Here is a 20,625-nt window from a genome sequence, read left to right on the forward strand (position 1 = left end):
TTGGGTAGAGTGCCGACAGCAGGGCAGAAATCTCTGAGGTTTCATTTGTGTTTCATTGAGGTTTCAAGTATCTTCATTTGCGTTTTTTGAACATTTCTTTTTGCATTTTGATATCTTAAATTAAGAATTTGTAAATGCCAGGTATAAGCAGATACTGTGTGGCCGTCTAGTTAAATGTTAATTATTGATATTAATTTGTGTGATTTAAGTTTGCACTGTACACAGGATAACATAAATGACACAGATGCACAATTCCACAATTCTGCTTCTTTCTTGAAGGGCTTCATCGCTCATTGTCATCAGACTCCCGGTTTGCAATCTTATGAAAGTAGCTTCCTTCACTTGACACTACAGAAGTCTGGGCCAAATCTATTGAAAGAAGTTATCAAAAAAACTATATAATGTGGATGTCAAATCATAAACTTATTTGTTTACATCCTTCATTATAGGGTCAGTTAAACACCTGTTAAAGTTAATGGACACAAAACCTTGCGCAATATTCACACGGAGGCCTGAAACAATTTAAGTCTTTATTTAATCTGATTATTAAATGCATTTCTATAATTTCAATACAACTAGTAATAAGGCATCTTAAAATGAACGCATTGTACTACATTAGAATAAATTAACACATTTTACTATTAATTTATTTCTTCTAATTTGAAAAGAAAATTTCAAAAACAAAATACAAATGTACCACTTGACAATATTTTAGACATATAACATTACGTTAAGCATCCCTACACCTGACGCTCAACAACAGTACAATGACATTACCTCTCAAAATGTATTTTCCCAATTTGAGCCACGGCTGTTCAGGGAAACATCTGCTTTTACCTTATATTCAGCTTTGAATTACCAGACGTGTGCAGTTTCTGTGGTTTAATCAATGAGTGCTCTCTTGCTCCATCGATTCAGTTTTGTAGTTTGAAGTGCATGCAAATGATCACAAGCATACACACTCTACAGACTTGTTTTACCAACCAATTTGGCACATTTCTTCTGTCCTACAAAAATGGGCATTGCAAGTGACTGCTTTATCTGATGGGCTCAAAAATGGTTGCTTTTACTCTTATCTTGGATCTGTCCTGTAGTGTTCTGCAAAAATGTGTGTACTACTCACTGCTGTCTGTGCTTGAGAAAATGGATCACTTTTATTCTTATTACCATGTTAAAAACCCTTTTATTCGCTCAATAAAGAGCTTCTTTCCATTTGCTCTCATTAGGTAAGACATTTACCTTCCCCTATCTTTTATTTTAAATGTTTGCGATAAAAGCAAAAGCTATTTGTCTACATCAGGGCACTATGTTCAAAATCAAAAAGTACATTATGTCCTCTTGTATAACCTCGGGAGATGGGACTGATATACAAAGGTTTAGTCTTCTGTCCAGTTGTGTGGAAGCTGCACTGCTTTATCACGTCAATTAATGTCAAGCTAATTCATTTTGAGTAAACACTGCACTCCCAACAACCTCAGTGGCCTGTCAGGGAACTGCTGCATTGACTAAGCAATGGACAGCTATCAGAGAACCACACAAACCAGACACAGCATGGATGCCAAATGCGCAGATAAGCACTATTAGGTTTTTATGTTTCTCTCATATTTGATTCACATCTAGACATTTCCCGTAGCTCCCTTTGCACAAGCCCTGCCCACATTACAATGTTCAACAACGCATGCAGGGAAATGTATATTTAAGAATAACAATTCATGTAAGGCCTTACATATTATTTCTACCAGTGGTTTGAAACTCACACTGACACCTATTGGCATGGAGGCATTTCATTATATTTTACTAGAACTGCACAGCAACTTTATTTTTTGGTGTTTTCTCCATCTATAGATATTATTTAGATTCAGTCTCAACATAAGCTCTTGTTAATAACACAACACAGCTCAGACACAAACCTGGCCAAGTAGTTTTTTTCTGAGCATGTGTACAGTTCACTGCACTTTAAAGCAAACCTTCTGACAGTTTTAGGTCTTGTGCATAGAAATTAAAACCTTAATATTAGTAGCAGCCTAAGATAGAAACACAAAAAGTTCGTTGCAGGAAACAGCTGTTCGTGTGATATAAACATGGCGACTCCCAAAGGGCGACCTGCTCCTTCTGTTTGATATGACAAACAGAACACTGATACGACTTGAAACCCTTATATCATACGAATGTATACCATTTTAATATTTTCTAAAAATGCTGTTCGTTTCCTAATGAGCAAAAGCGACGTTTAAAACAAAACGTGCATAGCAACACGCAAGCTGGTGCTGATCAATTAATAGATATTGATATCGTTAACTGTTACGTTGATTTAATATAGTTTTTTTCGGATCGAAAAGTTGCGCGCACACACTCACTCTGCCCCACACACACACACACGCACACACACACACACACACACACACACAGCGAGTAGACGCAGGACGTAAAGCTTGACATCATTTCTCCTCAGTGCAACACGGAGTATTGTCTTAGTCACCCACACTCGAGCTGCGAACAAGGTGGGTAAGTAGTCTAAACTTATCTCGATTTCTAAGCGACTGCATCTGATTTTATACCAAACCCTTTTCAACTTCAATAAACCGAACTGAATACATACGAGAGAATCCGATGAGAGCGAGCGGTCGAGTTAACGGAGTTGAGTTGCCGCCTCAAAGTTATGTTCTTTCTTTCGCTCTACTTCTTTTTTTTAAAAACCCACACTTCTCGCTAATGCGATGCTAACCAGTCCCTTTACTACCAAATGTAGTAGACATGTAACAAAGTTGTAGGTACAGGTTTTATTTCGAGTTGAACGCGATGATCCAACACCTAAAAGATTAAACTTGAGCTGAACTTCTACAGGAAAGGGTCGGTTTGAGTCTTTGATCCGTGTCTTTAAACTTACACAGTTACCTTCGCATTAGAGATCACCGAAAGCGTGTTTTAAGAGTAAAAGCTACATTTAACTACTCGTTTGGGTGGCTGTGTCGACCACTTGAGAGATACCATGGCCAAAAAACGCTGTCTAGGAAGTAGCTGACCAGGTTTAAACGCATCAGTGGTTTACAATAAACGGTCGTTGTCTAGACTAGTTATGATTTAATAACGTGCTTTTAATTCTGGTGTAGAATACCTTTGGGTTTGGTTTCAGTTGAGAGAGTGCAAGTTCTGTGTCTCACAACAAGACGTTTTAAGAAAAGGCTCGCCACGAAGCGTTTCCCCAGTTCTCCCCAAACGCACGCATAGCTGGCTGAAATGAGGATCGTTTAAAACAAATACCTAGTTTGCTGGGAAAGAGATCTGTGTAGGTTTGCGACAGACTTTGGTTTTTTGTTGGTTGCAGCTGTCAAAAATAGTGCCATAGTAACGTCGGCTCCCCCGAACGTGCTTTTTAATGAAAGCTGTAATAACAAACACTGTGTAACTTGGAAAGCTGTGTGTGTGTGTGTGTGTGTGTGTGTGTGTGTGTGTGTGTGTGTGTGTGTGTGTTTTCACAGCTTCATTTTACCAGGTATTTGTCATTTATTTCCGTTATTTGGCGTTTTTCTGTCATATACTATTAGCCTGACAGGGCAGTGTGGTTACACTGTAGAGATATATTTGCTGTACATCTATGGGCGTTTACTGTACAAATACAGCAATCAAGAAAATTGGTGGCTGTATAATTTACAGTTCTTAAATTATATACCATTACCTTATATATTGTGTAAATAGCAAATCATGTAGCAGACTTATTGTGGATTAAAATTAGAACATGTAACTTAGTTTTACAATAAAGTGTATTGCTTAAAGTAATTTATATTTTTATTAAAACGTGTACAGTAAATAATGCATTAAAGTATTAAAAGTATGTTTTGTCAATTGAAAAATAATTTTTGCTGTATACAGCAAGGTAACATACAGTTACCAGGTTTTTTACTGTAGCATTTTTACTATGTTTTAATATTGGTATTGGTATAGTAGTGTGGCTTTTCCAGTTTCTTGATCAGTTTTACGGTTGCCACACGATTTGGCTAATGGTAAGGTAAAAGGAAATTATTATTTGACATTCTGAAAGAAATTCTGGCTATCAGAGTTGATAAGAGTGCCGTGTTTAAAGTTTTGCTGTGGGGGATGGCGGGCTGCTTCTTCTTCTCCTTCTCTTGTTGAGGAAACCACACCATACGCATCTTCACAAGAGCGAGACAGACTTCACAGGAAGTGCGAGTCCCCAAAAGCACCTCTGCCCTTAGCAGTCCACTCCACACCTCACTTGAAAGTCGCACTGTAGTGTTAACATGGCCTAACTCTTTAACATGCCCTGAGCAAAACAAGCCTCTCACGCCTCTGCAAGTTAAAAAGCTTTGGCTGGTATCCAAGGCAAGTCTTTTAGAGCAAGCTTTCTCAGCACCTCAGCAGTTTTGATTGCTGTTTCGTAATTGCAGTTTTTTTTCTGGTGTCCGTTGATGTAGGAAATAAAAATGGAATGGAAAACGTCGGACAGTGTTCGTGTTTGGTATCAGAGGAGAATGTGTATTTCATTTTCATAGGTAAATGAGTGGCTTCCAGCGGATGCCTCAATTGCAACTTTTGCAGACACTTTTTGTAGACAATGATGGTGAAACATTCACCACAATGTTGAGATGAAATATTTTGTCAAACGCAAGATACTTTGACTCACATTTACTGTATAACTAGTTTGCAATCAATGGTTAATTTTAATCACTTAGATTTGAAATGCAAGACATGGTCAGTGTTTCTGTTAAATCATGGCTCCAGTCAAATTTTTTACCTCATTTTTGTTCTTTTAATATTTTCTTTTATGTAATTTAGATATATTTTTATATAAATTACATTATATTGCATATTTCAATTCTTAATATGTTCTCAAAACTATTTCATATGACGCCTTTGGATCGACATAAAACTGTAATATTATCAAAAATATTGAAATCATTGTATTTATATTGTAATGAGTTGTATGATTTCTACTTAACACATTCGTTGTGTAACAGCGATGAGGCTCATGCAGCTTGTCTATGTGAGAGATCTATGTGTGATCTCATGGTTAAATCAAAACAAACTACAACTGCACACAGAAGAAAAATAAAAATATAAGTTTGTTTTTATATTTATAACATACATCCTGGATAAGCAACATGACAAGTGTTCCCTGAACATTACAATTGCAAATTTGACATGATTTACAAGAGTTAAAATTAGTAGTTAATATACATTTTAGGTCAGCATTTTAAATATTATATATTGTTTTTGCTCCATTTATTTAATGAAAATAGTTCCAAACAAAGATCAGAACAGTTGCACATATGCAATTGTTAATGAATGATTCGTGTTTTCGAATTTTGAATCACGAGTGGTCCATTCATAAAGACATGCACTTGCTTCATTCAATGAATCAGCTGACTGAACGAATCGTTTGACGTCTTCAGCGACTTATTAATTGAGAAGTCATTGAAGATGTTGTCGCTTACTGGCGGTTTAATTTCATAGTAGCCTATCTTTTTTTCCAACATTTCATATTTATTATATAAAAAATGTGTTGTGAAAGATTATACAAGCGTTTAATACGCTAAGCTGAAAATTCCCTTTAAAAGGGTCAATTTAGTTTGACCCTTTAACATTTGTGTGCAGTATTATAAATATAAAATTGTGGCTAGTAAATTTGTAAAACCATTAGCCATAGTGGCTTATGAGCAAAATAGTTAATGTCAAGCCCTGGTTACGACTGTATGCATGTTACTCTGATACACTATATCTTGTAGATACACAAATACCGTAGGACAGAAACTTTTTCTTTAAAGTGGCTTTGGCAAAATATATATTATGGATAGCACTATAAAATTAAACTTGTATTGAAAGATTTGTTAATGTAGACTACAATACACTGTATTTATAGAAAGTTACCCGCAACATTCAGTACGCCAGTTAGCGACCTCTATTGTCTTCAGAGAATCTGGCTTCATTTGGTCCTTTCCAAAGAGACTGAGATTGTATTTACAGCCCTGATAGTTCTGAAAGGTTATGTCATTTATCAACTACTGTTTGCTTGAAGTGTGGTTGCCTTCCAAACCCAGTGCGTACCAATTTGGGCAGAGGTCCTGTGAAAAGGGGTCCCTTTTGCTGAGTAAAGGGCACATTTTAATGAGCAATCAAATCCGAATAGTTTGGCACTCATTGAGGATCCTCTAGTCTCAATTGACATTGGTATGCAAATGAATAAATTCAGCTGGAAAACTACGCAACTAAAAAACACATAGCAGGTTTTCATTGTGGTGGTTCTATCTGATCTTTGACCATACAAAGCCAGATCAGGCAGGTTAGGCTGATTCACGTTAAGCGGGGTAGCAAGGACATTGACATTTGCTGTTTTCGGATTGTGAAAATCACTGTTATCTTTAGAAGAACGTCACAATACACAGACCCTCCACATCCCAATGAAAATATTACTTTGGCCCAATATGTTTAGAGTTACTTGTAGGGATACCAATATGTCTTTCTAGTGCACTACAGCTGATATAATTCCTCCTGATTAGTTTACTGAATGGGCTGCTTGTTTTTCAGCTTAAGCGAATGAGAACGTTCTGGATTGGTTATTTTAAGCTCATTTTGAGCATAGTTCACTTTGAGTAATGAACGGTGGGAGAGACTCGTCTGTACCGCCACTTTGCTGACTAGGTGGGTTTGGCACGCTGGCCTGAGATGTAATTCTGTTTGGTCTGTAGTGAGACAGCTGTCTGGCAGAGAGAGACGGTTCTTCCGAATCAGCTGAACGTCAGCTGATCCCACATCCCCCACCCCATTACCAGAGTCTCCCAGCTCCACTGGACACGGCTCCCTAACTGACGAGGAAAGTCTGGGACTTCCTGTTTAGCATATAAGATAAAATTTCAGCCCTGCTGCACAGTTACTTTGGCTGTGGTTTCCGGGGAAGCCTGTTTTTTTTCTCTTTCAAAGTAAAGTGGCTGTTTCGAGGATGCTTGTTAAGGAGGTCAAGCAGGCTATTTGAGTACCATGGATCAAGTACAGAGCTCTAGACTGGGAATTGTGGGAGTAGTTGCGTTTGACAGTCATCAATCTAAAGATGGATTGCTGCATCGGTGCGATTGGTCCAACGCAGTCAGCGGCGCTTTATTTATGTAGTTCTTCCTCGTGGATGTGGTGGGGGGACGAGGGAGGTTTAGCCACATTCTTGCAGTCTCAGCAGGAGGCAACAGTTGTGGCATTTCTGCATCTTGTCTTGTAATAGCAGTATCTTTTTGAAGCACAAGTCGACGGTCGACTTCCTTTTACCACAGTTAATCGCGACAGAAAGTGAAAACAAGATTGTGAAGCTAAACGATTCTTTCATTTAGCACTGCCTCAGAGTGATTTTAATAGGATGATTCACATCAAAGTGGAAACTCTGACATTGTTTGCACAAACTCATATGACTTTTTTCTTCTGTGGAACACAATTAGAAGGAAAAAACTGTGCTCCGTGCAGTTACTAGAAATGTGAACTAGCTTCAAAAAGGACCCAAAAATGGCTTCCTGTGAGGAAGTGACTAAACTTTAAAGTGTTATTCACTTAAATCTAACTAAACTCAAGTAATAAAAAGTGATTTTGTGATGAGGGATGGGTAGTAACTGTTTATAGCATTTGAAACTTTTTTATAGATTACATGATCAAATATTATTTCCACGATGGCAGTGTATATGCTTCTCTATATATTTAGAGTTTATTGATTGTCCCTAATTCTTTTCCTTCTTTTGAACGTTCTCTTCTAAAAATCTCACACCATTCAACTTTGACAAAATTCATAAAGACAAAATATTTCTTTCTTTTTGAGGAATATGTTTTGGATAAGGTACATTTAAAACTATTTAAAAGCAATCTAAAAGGTATTCGGAATACATTGCCCCCAACTAATGACAATTAACAGACTACGATTAACGGACTACAATTTCTATTTTTCAGGAATGAGGAGCTTTGGCAGCAGCGGGTGCTGTTTCGGGATAAATGCACAGACTCTTACAGGTCTACAGACAGGAAGGGAAGCTGCTTTACCTCCGACTCATTTCCTTCACTGAACTAAACACCGAGAAACAGAATGCCTTTTTCTTTTTAGCATATTCCACTGTGAGGCCTCGTGCTTTGGCTTTGCCAATCAGGACAGGATGGACAGATAGAACAAGGCCATAATGGACAAACCTGGATTGAAAATCCTGTCATTTTCCACCTCAGAGGCCATTTTGTTTTGTAAAGCAAGTCATCATAGACCATAAAACCCACCATCCGCTTGGCAGGAACAAGCCACGCCAGAAGTGAATTCCTGTTACTGTGGTGGTTCTTTTACATTTTTTTTCTCTGGAAAGTCCACCCCGAGGTTCAGTCTGCCTTAACCATGATGTTGAGAAGAAAACTGTACTTAGGCGCTTTGCTAGGTGCTATTTTGTTTTTAATGATAGCTGCTCACACCATTCAGAAGGCCAGTGTTGTGCCCATCACAGATTTACCCACTCATCAAAATGACAGGATACCCATGAAGAACCAGACGCAGTTACAGACGGTTGTCACAGAGCCAAGACGTGGTCATTCCTGTAGCTGTCCATCCTGTGTAGCAGACAGGGGTGTGTCGGAGTGGTTTGACCAACATTATGATCACAAACAGCAACCTTACCTCACCGGCAGGGATGATGACATAGATCCACTTTCTCTGAAGTGGTGGCTGGTAAGTGGCACCAAGTAATAGTTTTAGTTCTTCATTTAGTAAGGCTGTCAGTTATTTTTGAACTGAAATTAAATTAATTGCGTGATATGTTGGACAGGTAATCAAATAAATGACATTAATATTGGTGCTTGCCCCCAAATTAAGATAATTCAAGCATTTTTACGTCTAGTAATGCATAATCTTACAGAATGAGTATCTTTTGCTACTGCATTGTGGCACCTTGGGGTTTTTTTTTGTTTTTTTTTAAATGCATCCTTTTTACTTAAAAGTAATTTAAATGTTTCAACTTATTGTGGAATGCGGAAGTAAGACTATGCGCGAGAGTTCTGGTTCATTAGCTGCTATAGGGAAATACCAAGAAGAATAGCAACATGCAGTAAACGGCAAAACAGTTTGCACTACAAACCGGTGTCCTCGTAATTAAGATAATACATTAAAATAATATGGTAAGACACCAATTTGCAATAATAAGCAGAAAAACTAGAAAGTACATTTCCTGAAGAAAATGTGAGTGGTGCTTGCCGTGGCAAAACTCGCCCTCGGTTGCTAGGGTAAATAGGTTGGTTGCTAGGAAACAGCTTGGTAGCTGACAATGATGATACACTTGTCACTATGAATGATATAAACCAACCCCCATGTCTCTATGACGTTCCGATTTAAAGATATGCCCGCTTGAGTTGGGGTTGCTAGGGTGTTTGATAATGGTTGCTAAGGCGTGGATAGGAGATGTCTATGGCGACTCAGGATTGGCTGTTTGCTGCCCTGAGTCAATCGCACCCACCCCCATGTCTCTGTCATGTTCTGTTTTGAAGATATGCAAGTTTGGATTTTGGTTGCTAAGGTCATCGATAATGGTTGCTAGGGCGTGGCTACGAACAGCTGAAGTACTCCATGATTGGCCGTTTGCTGCCCCGAGTCAAACGAGCCCACCCCATGTCTCTATGACGCTCTGATCCAAAGATACCCATCTGAACCATTATAATGGCAGTCTATGGAATCTGTTGCTAGGGCGCTCTAAATGGTTGCTAGGGCGTGGCTTGACACCTTCATAGTGATTCAGAGACTTTGATTGGTTCGCTGAGTAAAACGAGCCCACCCCCACGTCTCTATGACATTTTAATGCAAAGTTATATTGATTTGCAAAATTCCTATGTAAATTACCATAGTAGGAAAAACACATGTGCAGTTTGACCCTCACCATAGTAAAAAGTTTGGAGGTCTCTTGCCCCCCAGGGGTAAAACTTTTACCCCACTGTGTGGTATGTTCTCGCTCAGCTTGATAAAGTCTTCAAATCTGGTGATTTACAAGTCTGTGCGATATTCTCGCTCTGCGCTACGATCCGTCAAAGTTTGGCGCAATGTTAAGTCTATGGGATTTTTCGCCCGATTTTTCGCCCGACGTACGAAAAAATCGTGACGCCCGATCGCTTATAAAAGTCATAGCACATCTTTCCACAATACCCGCACGATTTGACGCCCGTTTCAGGGGTGTGTGGCAAAAACTGCGGGGACTAGTTACGCGCTTGAAAAATCGTCACGGAATCTATAATAAGAATAATAATAATAAGTAAGAATAAGTATGAGGAATAGTAATAGTGTGCTTTGCCTTGAAAGGCAAGCACCACTAATGAGTGGAAGCCAGACCCATAAAATTTATTTCATATGTCGTGGGCATTGGGGAGGCAGTGAGCCAAGGGAGGACAGTGCCTTCTTAAAAAACTGGATAAGAAAAAAATTAGTAGTACAAATAAAAAACACGGATATTATAAAATACATCATAAAAAGTGTAGAAATTACTAGTTTTTGTAAAGAAACACTGTCCAACAGTGACACCAGCAGGTACATGTTTTTCTTCCCTCCCCTGAGTTTTAAAGGAACCACTATTTTTGAAAATAGACTCATTTTCCAACTCTCCTGCAATTTTCTAAGGAACTTTGCTGCCACACCATGCGTGCAGCAGATGCAATGATATTACACAGTGCCTGCTGCACTTATGGTACGGCAGCAAACTTTCTTGATTATTATGCCAGAATGAGATTATAGTTCTTAGCTGTATCGGCTTAGAAAAACACAAAATTCATTTTCCGTTGGTCTTGGTACTCGATGTAACTACAGAAAAGTCAGGTTTTAAATAGGAAGATTATAGAAACTATTTAGTTATTTTTGAGCGAGATGCTAATTTGATTCAATGATCTATGCTAAGCTGCAGCTAACAGTGCTTGGCCAGACACAGAGATCGGATGAATAGATTCGAAAACGGTAAAAGCCAATTGTTTAACTCTAGGGGAGTTCGAAAATTTGCCTGTTTTCAAAAATTGATTTGTTCCTTTTTAACAGACCCTCTAAATCAGTGACTCTTAACAAGTTTGGCCTTGGGTTGTTTTCTCACGGTCATCAAGCCGCAAAATAAAAATAACAATGGAATAATGACACTGACGTTAAGCCTGTCTCATCTGACCACAGATGCTGCACATTTCTCAAACACTCTATCTGACAGAAGTGCCAACAACTTTCTTGCACGTCTTTTAAAATAAAATCGTATCAGAAAAACATTAAGAATTAAATTTTTTTTGTTGTGTCTTTGGCCGTCCACTCTGTGACTCACTTAGAACATTGAGGAACATTGGGTATAGTCGGGGGATAATTGAGAATGAATTAGGGAAAAGTCACATCCTGTCAAATCCCATCCTGTTATGATTGGATTTGACATGTCACATTTTGCTGTGATTGGTTCATGAGATAAATCCCACCTCTTTTGTTTGTACATTGTGTAAAATTAAAAAATAAAATACAATTAGCTTTCTCTGATAGTGAAAGATTATTTAAAATGAGTAAATGTGGGAAAATGTGACTGGGACAAAACCAACAACTCAGGACTTTGCCTCCTCGTTTCAGAACATCGCTGCACACCACTAATGTAGATTTATGTACATTTAGTTTTCCAATTCCTGCAATGAGTTGGATAGTTAATGTTGGATTTGTTCCTAGATTCATTTGTTAGTCTCTAGACAGCCATTGGCCTCTCAGAGAGATAGAATAGCTCTTGGGATTCTCAGGCATGCCTCTAAAGTCGTATCATCATAGCTAGATATCATTTCCCCTTTCTGGCACATGGACGTGTTAGGGAAAGACAACAGCTGGTGTGTTCATTCCAGACCCTCTCAAGTTCACTCACTACCATCATATCTGTTTGCCAAACATTATTAATGCAATGGCGGTGGTTCCCCAGAGCTGCAGTCATTATCTGGTTTCCTCAAACAAAAAAGTAATTCTCCCTAGGGAACAAGGGCACAAGTAGGCCCCTTCGGCCCAGTCGTGTGTTTCAGTAAGGTTTAATTTAGCCTAATTAAAGGCTTTCAGGCTTTTGCAGGCTATGGGAGCGTACTCCGAGAAGCTTGACATTAGTGTACCTCAAGAGTTTTAAGTTTTAATTCGTTTACTAACTTGAATTGAACGTCAAGTTTGTGTATTTTTATTAAGTTACTCATTTTTCTATTCTGTTTTTTTTTGCTGAGTTAGTTAAGCCTGTGATTGGTCTTGTATTTAACTTCAACCATGAAACTTTAAGTTTATATACATACTCAGTAGTCTGTGGTTGTGAGTATGGAGAAAAAGCTAAGACTCAGAATTGTGATGCATTGCAAAACAGATGATTTTCCTCTTTTTCTGCATATACAATAACATTGAAATAGATATAGTTGGGATAGCAAAAACATTTTGCCTTTTTAAGATTTTTGAAGAAGAAATTTGGATGTTCGATTTATAACTGGCAGGGATAAAATTGCACTAATCATATTATTTTGTATAGTCTTTGCAGGCATCTGATGGAATGATCAAGGACATCACCCAGAAGATGTTTAAGATCATTTCCCCTCCACATGAGAATGAAAAGCCACAGCAGTACCAGTGCCGGAAGTGTGCAGTTGTTGGAAACTCTGGGAATCTGTTGAAGTCCAAACACGGAGACTTGATCAATTCACACTCAGTTGTTATTAGGTCCGTTTAGCACTCTTTGTATGTCTGGCCTAAACTTAAAAAAAGACAATTCCATCAATTGAAATAGACCAAAATAATTTTTATATAAATTTGGATAGGATATCTTTTTGTCTGCCCATTGAAAGTCATTCAGAGACTTTCACCATATGGACAATTAAAATTTTTTTGTCTTGAGTAACTTAACCAATAAGTGCAGGTTTTTGACTAATGCATTTGAACTGGAATATCCCACAGAATGAATAAGGCTGTAACTGTGGGCTTTGAAGAGGATGTTGGTAACCGAACCACCCACCACTTCATGTACCCAGAGAGTGCGATCGATTTGAGACCCGGTGTCCATCTCGTCCTCCTTCCCTTCAAACTGAAAGACATGCAGTGGTTGTCCAGCGCCCTTTCCACAGGAGAAATCAAAACGTATGTCAAAATCTGCACAACAGATTATAAGTAAAATAGTTTTCCTCGCTCTTTGCTTAAACTCTTTTTATGTCCCAAACAGGACGTACATGAGAGTGAAAAATCTTGTAGAAGCTGACAAAGACAAGGTGAGTGTTAATCACGTGAAAGCTTGTAAATCCATAAATGCATCCGTTTGTTAAGCCTCACTCATCCTCGCATGTATGCCGCCCAGGTGATAGTTATAAATCCAGCCTTCTTTAAGTACACACATGACAAATGGACGGAGCGTCATGGAAGGTACCCTTCCACCGGGATAGTAGCCATTATATTTGCTCTGCATCACTGTGATGAGGTTTGTACTCGTATTTACAGCCAAGATAACAATTTCTGCATCATCAGACCGTTTTCACTTACCGCGTTTCATCCCAACAGGTGTCAGTGTTTGGATATGGGGCAGACAAACAAGGAAACTGGCACCACTACTGGGAGTACAACAGATACGCCGGCGCCTTTCGAAAGACGGGCGTCCACAATGCCGATTTCGAGACCGAGATCATACAGAGGCTCAGCAAAGAGGGCAAAATCAAACTGTACAGATGAGCCTGTAATTGTGGCCTTCACTGACTCAAAGCCAGGATGTGCAGCAGCTGCATTGAAGCCAAAGAGACGCAGATCTGTGATCCACCCTACCATTAATTGACCACTGTGAACTGCACTGAACCAAACCCACAGACATCAAGCTGTAGTCCTAAGACCAAATGAACTTTCACTGCGTTTTTACTTGCTTTGTGCCTGAAGAAAAATGGATGTTTGCCTTCCTTGGGGGCATTCGAACTTTGAAGACGACTGACAGTAAGCAAAACGGCTTGATTTGAGCCTACTTGTATACTTGTCGCAACCGTTCTGACTAGCCTCACACAGCGTCTGCACTGCTAATTTACATGACAAAACTAGTTTCATGTATAGTCAACAAAGCTGGTCGCACTATGGGAAAGATGTTAATCATCAGCAGTTTTCAGGGCATTAAGGCCTTAAAGTGGAGCAGAATACGCAACCCAGCTACAGAATATTCAGTGAGAGGGGGCGGGGCATGAGTTCATCTGTTGGTAATTGTGTGGATCATGAAAAGTAGGTGTTAAATACCAGAATAGCATCTGATGTGTGGTTGGAGGATTTTACATCAGCCGAAAGAGTATAATTAAATTATTTTCTTTAAAATAGCATGTAATGATAAAACATGCAAAAGACCAGTATTAAAAGGATAATTCATCCAAAAATAGCTTTTTCTTCACACTGGGGAACATAGGGGTTCAAACAATATTGGACCCCATTGACTTTCAAAAAAACCTGTTTTTTCATAAATACATATTTTAAATATACAGTAGGCAAAATTAGAAGGGTATCAAAAGCTTTCATCGATGTTGTCTTAAAAGCAAAATGCGTTTTTGTCTTGACAACTTTGATGAAGTCTTTTTTATCCACTGCTGTATTTTTAACACAATGCGTGTTTTTAACGACACGACGGTGAGAGACCGACGCCTGTCAATTTACATTTACTTATGAACTGAAGTACATAAGGTCGGTTTAAATTATATGTTGACTTGGAGTGCATTAAAACTTTTGGTGACTATGGCTTCAAAATGTCAAATAAGCAATACACACATTTTTAAAAGACAGAAATGAGTTTGAATAGTAGATCTGTACGACTTTTACAGGTGATGCACTGGCATCATTCAAGTCACCATAAAGTTACTTATTCATACTGAAATCAGCTAAATATAGCCAACCACATGCTGGATGATTTGTTTGTGTCACTGAGCTGTGAAAACACATTCTAGATTGTAGTTGAGAGTGTGGTGTTTGCGTTGTTGTTGTGTTATGTGTTTAATATCACTATATACCTTTAGACCAAAGCCGTCCCTAGAGTGTTCTCAGTGGCACTCAGACTATAACCTGTATAGTTACACTTCTGGATAGAGCACATGCTGTATTTCTGTGTCTTTGATTCATTGTTTTTGTTTTGTTTTGTTTTTCCCTGAATTACTATCGATTTCTGTATTTTTATAGTTGAAATTACTAGTGATAGATGTTCTGTGGTTTTTCTTGTAGTTTGCATTATTGTGAACTGTTTTACGGACTGTGACAAGGTTGAAACTTGAGCCGTAATTTCGTTGTTTGTTGCCAAGTGTTTTCAAGTTGTCGTTTTTTTTTTTTTTTTTTTTTTTTTTTATCCCTGTGACTTCTGTTCTCGAATATATTTTAGCATCGTGTTCTTTGCTTCATGTCAATCAGTGGCTTTCACGGTTTACATAGTTCGCATGGAGAACAATCACAGATATTACGAACGCACGGATCAAGAAATCATTTTCGGGCAATTACGACTTCGAGCTAATTCTAAAAGAAACCGAGATGAAAGTGTGTTTTAACAATCTATTTCGAAACAGAACCAAAGCATGAACAATAATTTTAAAAAAATAACTGAATTCAAAAGTCACAGTTTAATAGCATCCAGGACAGTATTAAAAATAAAACAATTTTTGATATTGTCGCATAAATAATGATAATAAAATAAAAAAAAATACAGAAAAACATACAAGCCTATTTTTTTAATGAGATACACAATACATAAATATCTCACAATACCCTAGTTTCCCATTCAGGTTCATAAACAACAAAAGCAGAGCTAAAACCACAATTTCAACTTTTAATACAACTGTTTATATATAAGATCTTCCAATGCAAGTAGAGAAACAGCTCACCAATTATAATTGAATATTTTTTCCAACTGGTGGATTTATTTAGGATTCCAAGATATTGAGCAGTAACTCTGGCCAGTTGAGTTTTTATGGTTTTGTTTTGTTTAACAACGTGACCGCAGATTTAATATTCCCTGGGTGTGACGTGATTTGCAAAAATGTCTTCTGCCACAAGTAGTTCTGTACTCTCAAAGCACTTTAAGGAGTTCGTCTGTGTTCAAAGACTGTCCAGCTGAATGTGATGCTTCAAACCCATTGTAATGGCCAAACTGCGTGATGTGTGCACATCTTTGTAAGCTTCTAAGTTCATGATGTTTTGTGCGAACCTGTGATTAATCTGTTTTCAATAAACCACTTAACCATTCGGTTTAGTGACTTGTGTTATGTTCTGAAGTTAAGAAAATGAACAATAAATGGGTGACCTTATAATAAAAGTTAATCAAAGAAATGTTTTAGGACAGTCAAAGTGTTTATTTTTAAAGCACTTTTCTTTCCAAATTGTTGCTGTAATGTGAGAAGCAAACTAATTACTCATTAGTTTTTATAGTATATAGGCTACTTGTATACCGGATATTTATGGTATTTTCCCTGATGTTACATTAAAAAAAATACTGTTTGCAGTATTTAACACAGTAATTCAAATAAGTTTTTAAAAACTAAGAATTTGGGGGAAATGTGCTTAAATGTTAAAAAAAGTCACAAAGCAAAAATTCTTGGTATAAAAAATACTTTTTTTCTCAAATGCAGGCGTAATATAACCTGGATATGTTTTTTTTTTTTTCGATATTCACCCAAACACACAACATCAATAATGTATTAGTTTTTTTTTTTTGTTTTTTTTACCCTGTCGCAGAGCGTTGTGCTTTAAAGCTGTTCTCCGTCCCTCGAACGGCGACACAATCTCTGCATTAGATTTTCGTAATACGAACCTATGAGCTGACGTCTGAGTTCAGTTCACTGTAACATGCAGATCATGCTGTGTGTGCTTTTGAAGCATTTTTAGGAGAGTACATGACGTCAGGTCTGTGGATGGATCAGAGGGTATGATTCTCATAAGTGAGGGGCCTGAACAACTGCAAACTATGAGAAGTTTCGCTCACAGCACAACGTGTTCCACATATCCCATCTCCCTTGGCGCTGCAGACGGGCCTGTGAGTGCTGCTTTGTTATGCTGATTCTTCATTACCGATGGTTCTGTGGGTAGACTTCAAGCCCCTCATTTCCCAGGGTGCTTTGGCAGCAGAGTCGACCGTGCTATGATTTCAGCTCCGTTGGCCGGCTTCATTCAGCGAGCATGGAGACAAACGATGCTGGAAATAAGCCCGTTCTGTCTGGCTGTCCCTCGATGTAGCCGTGCTGAAAGGGAGATATTACTGGCTCTGGTTAAAGTCATTAAAATGAAGGATGTTAAAATCAATTAAATAAAGGGGGCGGAAATAATAAAGGAAGTAATGTTATGTTATCAAGGGCTTTGCGTCCGTAATGAAAAGGGAATGATGTGAACACAAAAGATGTGGGACGTGTTTAAAATAAGATGCAAAGCGGGAACTAGTTCACTTTAAAAGCTCTTTCCTGCATGCTAGGTTTTTCTCCGTGAATCTACATTTTTATCTTTTGAAGGGCCTTCCAGAGGCTATTTTTCCTGTAGAAGAATCTGCAGGATATTAGACAAGCCCACTGGAGACGTATGGGCGTCTCTGTGACTCAGATATGGAGGCAGAGCAGAATAAAACATGGACCCTGGGAGCTTTGCTCTGATCACTTCCATCTGCTCCCATGGGATCATGGGATTCATCTGCACACACAGCATGAGTCTGTCAAAGGCTAACAAGAACCCTGCAGCTTCCTCATCAAAACCATCTTCAAGAGTCTTTCATGCCAATGGTAAAACAATAGAAAATTTAGTGGAATGTTAAACAAGGAAGCGCAAGAGAATATGCATTTTTATGTCATGGATTCCCCTCTGGATTTATTTTTAAATACTGATTTTGAACTTTAGAGTAAAAATAAAATAAAACGGTAGACTGGAGTTACAGAATGAATTAAAAAGTTACTGAAGTGAATACAAAAAAAATAGATTTTTACGTTCTTATCGGTGTTATTGCTAACCAAAACATAAAACGTTTAAATCTTTTTTGGTAACTGAAATAAAGCATTTAAAAATATTAACTTAGTTAGTGAATGAGATAAAAATAACTCCATAATGAGATGAAATAATTCCAAAAGATGAAGTACTACAATAGAAATAAATGAATGCTATATACAGTAAGTATAAGTATTCTAAATCTATTACAAGCAGACAAGAACATAGCTTGCAATTAAACTAAAATTTAAATAGAAACTAAAAACATAAGATTCAAATTATTAAGAAATACTATAGTAGTATGCTGAAATAACACGGATACTTCTGTAACAATTTGTTAGCAACTTACATTTAAAATGTACAGAACGGTTTTATAACCTCTGAGGTGTGACAATGTAATTTATGAACAAAATGGTAAAGTTTCTAATAATAATTTCAACTACTCAGCTTTCTTCCCTTATACATCACCTACTAATAATATATCAGGCATTCCCAAAGGGATCCATTGCAAATTAGCTGTCCAGCTTGGCCTTAAAACTCATGTCATGACGTCACAATTCTGCTTTTGCGTGGCTTTCTGGAATGCTTGAAACCGATTGGTCGATCTCACCATTCTGCTACTGAACTGTACATGCGACCGTCCTCCCAGGACATGAATTTTCCAGCTTCATGTCTTTCAATCTCCGTTCTTTAATTCTTATACTCACCCACCAATCAGCATCCTCCTCTCCGAGCACCACCAGAACCTCACCCTCGTTGAAGGTGAGCTCATCGTGATGATCCGCCACGCAGTCGTACATGGCCTTGACGCGCTTCAGCTTCGACTTCATCTGAACACGAAAACAAGAAGTTGCAAAACTGTTTCATGCGGCTTCTAAGCGATATAGATTTTTTAATAATTTGTCATGGGAGACCACAAGTACGAGGAAAATGTCAAGCAACGCCTGCATCACTCGATGTCTTTCCAACAGCCGAAGACAAACGAAATAAAATAACATTCCTCCAGCCCCTGCTGCTCAGACCGGCAGTAATTCCCATGTGAATACAGACTGGTTTAAGCTGGTTTGGTGCTGGTAAATTGATTGATGTGAAACAGCTGGGAAAGGTGAAGTTAGAAGCAAAGCGCACAAGAACTGGAGTAACTGGTGCTTAGAAAACTACTGTAACACAGTGAGCATAAAAGACTATGACAAAAACATTACACTAACATACGGACCCAAATTACACAATTACTGTAAATCTAAAAAAATGAAATACCCAAGTGATCTGTGTATTTGAGCTATGAAAGAACAAATATTTATCTCTCCAGTCCAGGCATTGCTCGTGGTTTCTGTTCTCACCAGAGTTTTCCTGGGCAGGGGGTGAGGAGCTGTGTGGCAGGAGGACGTGGAGCTGCCGTTAGCCTCCAGGCTGAAGGAGCGCGGGGAGGTGGGGGACAGGGCCGGGGCATGCCGCCCGCCGCTGCTGATAGATTGTGGGGTTTGATACAGAAAGTGAGACGAGCTGCACTCCCCATCTGCTCGAAAGCCCGCTGAGAGAGATTACAGCCACGACACAAAAACCATGAGCCGTGATAAGCTAAACAACTTCACAGGAGACAATATAGTGGAAAGATAACTAGACAGTTAAGGAATTACCTCGTTCTGGTAGCTCAGATAAGGAGTTGAGAGTGGACAACGTGTATTTGGGAGAACCTGAGCTGAAATAGAAATGTGTCACAATATACAGTACTGTATTGCATTGTACTGTATTATATAATCAGTGCAGTTTACTGTAAAAGTGTAATCATGGGTGTCTATATACTATAAGACATGTATACTATATATATATATATATATATATATATATATATATATATAACAGTAAATACAGTGTTTTAAACTTTCTGTATATTTTAAACTTTCTGTTCATCCACAAAATCAAACAAAAGTCACAGTTAAGCAGCACAATTGTTTTCAACATTAATAATAGGATTCTTAAACGGCAGTAAGCAAATTAAATTAAATCCAGCCATTATAACTTTTAGAAAAATCCTACTAACTTTAAACATTTGAATGGTAGTATATATATATATATATATATATATATATATATATATATATATATATATATATATATATATATATATATATATATAGACATATACATATATATATTAAAATTAATATTTATTATAATTAATTGGCTTTATCTAACGTCCTAGCCAATTAATTTATTCTGTTGCTTTTTTTAAGCCAAATTTTACTCACAGTTGGCACCTTAACTAAATAATTAAATTTGCCTGCTAATGCTTTTACTTCGAAACACAGTGAGAAAAACACATAATTTATGACCCCAAATGCACTTACACACACTTCTGGAAAGGTGAGTCTGGACCGCCGAAGCTCCTCGGGCCAGCAGGTACTCCATAATCTGTATAAAAAAACATACTTATTTAGCTTGTAAACATGACAAGAAAATATGCGTTCAGGGTTTTCACACCTATTGACCAGTGAATGAGAACCACCTGGCAGGTTTGTGACGTACCTGCTGATCCCTGCCGTGAAGCGTGGGGGCTGGGGGGCATCTGAGGGGCGGGCTCAGAATAGGTGCGCTTGTGACGGATGATAAGAGGGGGAGGAGGGGTTCGTTTCTTACTGCTGCTCACTTCATGGGACGTCCAGCCATCAGGTGAGCTCATAGGAGGGGGAGGAGGGGGATGT

The 20,625-nt window shown here is 38.2% G+C and overlaps 2 protein-coding genes across 3 annotated transcripts in view; one reads left to right on the forward strand and one right to left on the reverse strand.

The window, feature by feature from the left end:
- The first annotated feature begins 2,386 nt into the window (after positions 1–2,386).
- On the forward strand, positions 2,387–16,204 carry LOC122332689 (CMP-N-acetylneuraminate-beta-galactosamide-alpha-2,3-sialyltransferase 2-like). 2 transcript variants are annotated; one of them, XM_043230065.1, is made up of 7 exons: positions 2,387–2,505; positions 7,939–8,692; positions 12,501–12,688; positions 12,923–13,102; positions 13,185–13,230; positions 13,317–13,436; positions 13,517–16,204. In XM_043230065.1, exons 2-7 carry the CDS (start codon positions 8,366–8,368, stop codon positions 13,682–13,684), a joined length of 1,029 nt encoding a protein of 342 aa, XP_043086000.1. In that variant the 5' UTR covers positions 2,387–2,505; positions 7,939–8,365; the 3' UTR covers positions 13,685–16,204. The 2 variants fall into 2 exon arrangements, with proteins under 2 accessions (XP_043086000.1, XP_043086001.1); XM_043230066.1 differs by having other exon boundaries at positions 2,387–2,501.
- LOC122332688 (arf-GAP with SH3 domain, ANK repeat and PH domain-containing protein 2-like) overlaps positions 15,564–20,625 on the reverse strand; it is a 37,076-nt gene continuing 32,014 nt past the window's right edge. Inside the window, 6 exon segments of the mRNA XM_043230064.1 lie at positions 15,564–17,196; positions 18,631–18,753; positions 19,264–19,454; positions 19,561–19,622; positions 20,272–20,335; positions 20,450–20,623. Coding sequence (XP_043085999.1) covers positions 17,122–17,196; positions 18,631–18,753; positions 19,264–19,454; positions 19,561–19,622; positions 20,272–20,335; positions 20,450–20,623 — 689 coding nt within the window. The 3' untranslated portion in view covers positions 15,564–17,121.

The sequence above is a fragment of the Puntigrus tetrazona genome, unplaced genomic scaffold, assembly GCF_018831695.1.
Source record: "Puntigrus tetrazona isolate hp1 unplaced genomic scaffold, ASM1883169v1 S000000143, whole genome shotgun sequence".
Classification (NCBI taxonomy): domain Eukaryota; kingdom Metazoa; phylum Chordata; class Actinopteri; order Cypriniformes; family Cyprinidae; genus Puntigrus; species Puntigrus tetrazona.

What these genes read in the sequence shown, in the direction of transcription:
- LOC122332689 (XM_043230065.1), top strand. Translation starts at nt 8,366, where the DNA reads ATGATGTTGAGAAGAAAACTGTACTTAGGCGCTTTGCTAGGTGCTATT. An exon ending in TCACACTCAGTTGTTATTAG is followed by an intron (nt 12,689 to 12,922) that starts GTCCGTTTAGCA and finishes AATATCCCACAG; the next exon opens with AATGAATAAGGCTGTAACTG. An exon ending in CTCTGCATCACTGTGATGAG is followed by an intron (nt 13,437 to 13,516) that starts GTTTGTACTCGT and finishes TCATCCCAACAG; the next exon opens with GTGTCAGTGTTTGGATATGG.